Source organism: Hyperolius riggenbachi, chromosome 7 (genome assembly GCF_040937935.1).
Source record: "Hyperolius riggenbachi isolate aHypRig1 chromosome 7, aHypRig1.pri, whole genome shotgun sequence".
Taxonomy (NCBI): Eukaryota; Metazoa; Chordata; class Amphibia; order Anura; family Hyperoliidae; genus Hyperolius; species Hyperolius riggenbachi.
Genome location: NC_090652.1, coordinates 10762130 through 10768129, shown reverse-complemented (window position 1 = coordinate 10768129; position 6000 = coordinate 10762130). Strand labels below are relative to the sequence as shown.

Below are 6000 nucleotides of genomic sequence, written 5' to 3'. Positions count from 1 at the left end.
GAGGCAGGAACTGGCTCAACTTCCCCTTGAGGCGCGGGTCCAACATCATGCTGATCCAGATCTCCTCCCTCTGCTTCATCTGGATCACTCTGGGGTCCCTGCGCAGGCACGCCAGCATGTGCGCTGCCATTGGGAAGAGGCGGGCCACGTCTGCTGGCACATCGGCGGCAGTGCTGTCCTCATCCTTCTCCTCTGCCGCCTCATCCTCTCTCCACCCCTGCACCAACTCAGCTGCGCTGTGCTGATCCCCCTCATCAGCAGCAAGGTCAGGGACCTCCACCAAGTCCTCCTCCTCCCCCTCAGAGGTGGACTGTGCAGCTGCATGCCGCTCCTGCTGGTCCAAGGCTGCCGCTCCCTGTTCCAGCAAAGCATCGAGGGCCCTGTTCAGCAGACAAACCAGGGGCACCCACTCGCAGACCATAGCATGGTCCCTGCTCACCATGTTTGTGGCCTGCAGAAAGGGAGCCAGCACTAAGCACACCTGCTGCATGTGCCTCCAGTCATCATCGGGGACGATGGACGGGATGTTGCTGGTCTTGTCCCTTCTCTGAGCGGCGGAAACAGTGGCCAGGGCAAGGTACTGGTTGACAGCGTGCTTCTGTTCAACCAGACGCTCCAACATCGCCGATGGCGTGGCAGCTCCAGCTCCTTTTGCACGCCTTCCAGGCTCGCAGAGGCTGCAGCCGAGCGCCGGAAGTGACGCACAACATTCCTTGCCGTTTCCAGCAGTTCGCCCATCCCCTGGTAGGTGCGCAAGAACTTCTGCACCACCAGGTTCAGCACGTGGGCAAGACAGGGGATGTGGGTCAGGTTTCCCCTGTCTATTGCGGCAACCAGATTGGCCCCATTGTCGGCCACCACCTCTCCGACTCTGAGGCCTCTGGGGGTCAGCCAAATCCTCTCCTGCTCCTGGAGTTTGGCCAACACATGGGTTGCCGTCAGTTTGGTCTTCCCAAGGCTGACCAACTGCAGCAGCGCTTGGCAGTGGCGTGGCTTCACGCTGCTGCTGAGGCGGGGGGTTTGGCCAGGTGTGCCGGAGGATGGCAGAGGATCGGAGGAACCTGCTGCAGTTCCCCTGACCCTGCGGGGTGGCACCACCCACTGTGTTGCTGCTGCTGCTGTGCCCGCTGCTGTTCTCCCATCCTCACCCCCTTCCACCAAGCTGACCCAGTGGACAGTGAAGGACAGGTAGCGGCCTGTCCCGAAGCGGCTGCTCCAGGAGTCCATGGTGACGTGGACCCTTTCACCAACTGCGTGCTCCAGCCCTCGCTCCACATTGGCCATGACAAAGCGGTGCAGTTCAGGCATGACCTGGCGGGCGAAGAAGTGTCTGCTGGGGAGCTGCCAGTCTGGGGCTGCACAAGCAAGCAGCGCACGCATGTCGCTCCCCTCCTGCACGAGCGTGTACGGCAGGAGTTGGGAGCACATGGCCCGTGCCAGCAAGCCGTTCAGCTGCCGCACACGCCTGCTGGGAGGCAGAGCCCTAACCACCCCCTGGAAGGACTCGCTCAAAAGGCTCTGGCGTCGCCTTTTGCTAGCATGGGAATCAGCGGAGACAGCAGAGAAGGGCACTGAGGACTGGCTGCCAGAACAGGCCTCAGTGTCAGCGGCAGGAGTTGCAGAGGGGGGAGGAGCAGTGCGTTTCCACACTTCTGCTGGTGGTGCTGGAGGAGCAGGAGGGCGGGTGGCTGCTGTTGCTGCTTCTGCTGCTGAAGGCTGTGCAGTGCTGGGTGTGGTGCCACTGTCAGCACCAGATGCCTTCAGCCTCTTGAACTCCTCATGCTGGTGGTAATGTTTAGCAGCAAGATGGTTGATAAGAGAGCTGGTGCTGAACTTTAAGGGGTCTGCACCTCTGCTCAACTTCCGCTGACAGTGGTTGCAAGTGGCGTACTTGCTGTGAACTGTGGGCATGGTGAAAAATTGCCAGATTGGTGACGTGAAAAACCCCCTACGGACTGGAGCCGCTGCTGCCTTTCTCCCTGTGGTGGTTAGGGGGGGGGGGGAGACTTGGGTGCTGCTGGTGGTGGTACTGGCAGATGCTGCTGCTGCTGCTGCTGAGCCTGAGACACCAGCAGGCTGTGGGACCTGCCTACTGCTGCCAATGCTTGCAATGATGCGCCTCCTTGCAAGGCCCACAAGCACATCCTCCTCCTCCTCCTCCTCAGAGCTGCTGATGATGACATCCCCAGGAGCTGGTGGCACCCAGTCTTTGTCTGTCACCCTGTCATCATCATCATCATCCTCCCCCTCCTGAAACATGTCCTGCTGGGATGATGACCCCCAAACTCCTCTCCTGATGCATGGATGGGCTGCTTGACTGTCGCCACAGTCTTGCTGTCCAATCCCTCCTCCCCCAAAGTGCCCATCAGCATCTCCTCCTCAAGATCGCCAACAACAGCAGACAATTTACTTATGAAGCCTGGGGTCAAAAGACTGCTGAATGACAGGTCGGCGAGTGACGGTGAACTGGCCTCCTCCCCAGGCCCTGCTGGGCGGCTGCTGCGAACAGGGGTGGTGGTGGTGAGGGTGGAGGCCTCGGATGCAGAGCTGATGGCGGGCTGCTCATCCTCCGTCATCAGTTGCATCACAGTGGCTGCATCCTTTTCCTCAATGGGACGTTTCCGACCCGGCTGGAGGAAAATAGGAGCAGGTACTACACGCTGCTGCTGTGTCTCTTCAGCGTGAGTTGCAGATGCTCCTGCTGGGTGCCCAAGGCGTCCACGGCCAGTGGCTATAGGCGGAATGTTAGCCACTGACGCAGCTGCTGCTGCTGCGGAACTGTGCATGGTGGAGCGGCTTGCCACAATGCTGCTCCCTCTCCTCCTGATACCCTTGCTGCCCTTCCCCTTGCCCAAACCGCGCTGGCTGCCACTTCCAGACATCTTAGATGTTTTTGGCGTAAACAAAAAAGTTTTTTAAAAGGGCGGGTGAAAAAGTGGGGTACTTTATTGGAGTGGGTTGGTGGGTGAGGTGCACTAATCACTAAGTGATTAGATCGCTAAGTGATTACTAGTACAGTACAAATACAAAATACAAAAATCAGTAATCAGTAAGTGTGAACAGTGAACAGTGAGTGTGTCCCCTAGTACACTAGTACAACTAGAAAATACAATAATCAGAAGTAATCAGATTCAGTAGAAGGAAATAGAGTGTGTGTACTACAGACAGTGCACACACACACACACACACGCAGGAGCTAGCCTATGAACAGTGACTGAGTGTCCCTAGTACAGTAAGTACAACTAGAAAATACAATAATCAGTAGTAATCAGATGATTCAGTGAAGGAAATAGAGTGTGTACTGTATACACTACAGACAGTGCACGCACACACACACGCAGGAGCTATGAACAGTGACAGTGAGTGTCCCTAGTACAGTATAACTACAAAATACAATAATCACTCAGTAGTAAAGGACAAGACAGGGTAGAATACACAGCACAAACACTGGTATAGATGAGAAATAAACTAACGGAGGACAGCTGCCCACACAGGCAAGGCCCTGAGGCCTAAAGCTGTGTAAGCTTGCCTGCAGCAGCAGCTGTCTCTATGTAACACACAAGCTACTAACTAAAATACAATCTCTATCTAGCTAACAACAATATAGGTGTATATAGCAGGTGTATGTGAGCAAAAACGCTAGGTAATTGACCACTATAGAGCACTTGCTAAGCCAAAGCACAAAGGAGCAGATCTCTCTCTGTACAAGTCAAGCAAGGGCGGAAAAACAGAACATGGCGGCCGCTATTTATAGGGTAGGGGCTGGCCAGGGTCCCCCTCTGTGATTGGCTGCCGTCAGAGGGCCTGGGAGCCCTCTGATTGGCTCTAAGGACATCAATCTGGGCTATGACGCTATTCGAGCTCGGTATTCGAGCTCGAATAGCGCTGTTTGCTCGAATAGCGCGAATAGTGAATGAGATATTCGAGTTCACTCGAATAGCCCATTCGAATAGCTGCAGCTATTCGAGCTCGAATACCAAGCTCGAATAGCTGAAAAAGAGCTCGACTATTCGAGCTACTCGAATATTCGAGCTCTGCTGAGCATCCCTGCACAGCACTAGCAGTGCTTCTCTCACCTCCTCCAGGCTCCAGCTACGTCCATCCATCCACTCACTGCTGTGTTCCCCCACCCCAGTATACAAAATATCAGGCACAGCAGTGCTTCTCTCACCTCTTCCGGGCTCCAGCGACGTGCATTCATCCACTCACCGCTGACCTCTCACTCTAGTGCCCAGCATCTCTTCCTCTGTCACATGATTACACGCAATGTGAAGCAATCAAGATGTCCGTCACTGGAGCGAGAAGTGTGTAGTGAGTGGATGCGCACGCTTCCCTGGAACCTGGAGAAGGTGAGAGAATGAGGGGAGGGGATACAGCAACAGAAGTGCAGATTCCCAGCAGACAACTTCCTTCCAGTGCTCCTTCTGCAGTTCTTTTTATTAACAACTGCACAACTGACCCCGAAATTAAAATTATTGCCTTTAAAATACAGACGATGACATGAAGATTGGAGTATTTGTTTTATTATAGGATACGCGAGGTGACGTCACATGATGCGATAGACATGTGTATGTACAGTGTCTAGCACACAAATAGCTAGGCTGTGTTCCTTTTTTTTTCTTTCTCTGCCTGAAAGAGTTAAATATCAGGTATGTAAGTGGCTGACTCACTCCTGACTCAGACAGGAAGTGACTTCAGTGTGACCCTCACTGATAAGAAATTCCAACTATAAAACACTTTCCTAGCAGAAAATGGCTTCTGAGAGCAAGAAAGAGATAAAAAAAGGGTCAATAGCTCATAGATTTTAGCTCTGGTATACTTCAATGAATGTGTCATTGAGCAAAAACAATAAAACAGTTAAAACTTCAAAAGTAGATTTAAACAAAATGAAATCGTGGAATATCTTAAAAAGTAATTTTTAGGAGAAGGAAGATAAATACAATTGTTTATTTTCGCCTCGGGTGTCCTTTAACATCTTCAGCAGTGACATAAAGTAAATATTTCCACTCACTGGTACATCTGGAGACGGTTACGGGCTCGGCCTTCTGGGGGATTTCCACGGCGACATTTGACCTTTAAGAACAATCATATAATAATAGTAAACAGCAAGGAACATGCACAGCAAAGGGGCGTGTCACCAGGGCGGAGCAATCAAACATGTCTGAGCTGCCAATGGAACTGATACTGAGTTATTATTAATGGTCATAAGATGATAGTCTGATAGAAAGGGCAGGAACGTGACATCAGAACGCAGCAGCAGTGTGACCTGGACATTGTGAAAGAGGAACTCTAACCTACTCTGATTGAAATTCATCCCAATTAGTAACTGATACCCCCTTTCTCATGAGAAATCTCTATCTTTTCTCAAATAAATCATCAGGAGGGGTCTGTATGGCTGATATTGTGATGAAACCCCGCCCACAGTGTGATGTCACTACCATGGTCCTGACAGTTTCCTGTCTGTGAACCTCGATGCATTGTGGGAAATAACAGCTTTTTCCAACTGCCAAGCAAGCAATATATAACCTGTGCATAGAACGCTCAGTAACGAACATTCCGTACAGACCACCTGGCGGGACTAAAGAGGTCACTACCATCAAATGATACATTTCAGAATGTAAATCAGGGAGAGGAGATATTTTACAATGGGCAAACACTTGCTAAATAATCTATAAATGAATATTGTAAAAAATAAGCAATTTTATTCATTATGTTTTTTTCACGGCTGTTCCCCCTTAAAGTGGAATTCCAGATTTTCTCATATCTCCACCTAACACCCCCAACAATCAATGACTCTTAAAGCAAACCTGAACTAAACAGGTCATACTTACCTCCCGTGTAGTCTGCTCACCAATCACTTTCTCCGCTCCTGCGTCCCGTTTGTCCAAGGTGATCAATGGAATTCTCTATCCTTCATTAAAAAAAAAACAGCTTGTGAGTCAGCACACTGTTAAAGGGACACTTAAGTCAAACAAAAAAAAAAATGAGATTTACTCAACT

General features: G+C 51.2%; 1 protein-coding gene across 4 annotated transcripts in view; it reads right to left on the bottom strand.

Annotated features, from left to right (window-relative positions):
* LOC137524086 (NXPE family member 4-like) overlaps positions 1-6000 on the bottom strand; it is a 405433-nt gene that overhangs the window by 20046 nt on the left and 379387 nt on the right. For all 4 annotated transcript variants that reach the window (XR_011022629.1, XR_011022628.1, XR_011022630.1 and 1 more), the window contains exon 5: positions 5012-5073. Coding sequence is in view for 1 of the 4 variants with exons in the window: in XM_068243577.1 (XP_068099678.1) it covers positions 5012-5073 (62 nt within the window). In the remaining 3 variants the exon portion in view is untranslated. The remainder of the gene's footprint in view (positions 1-5011; positions 5074-6000) is intronic.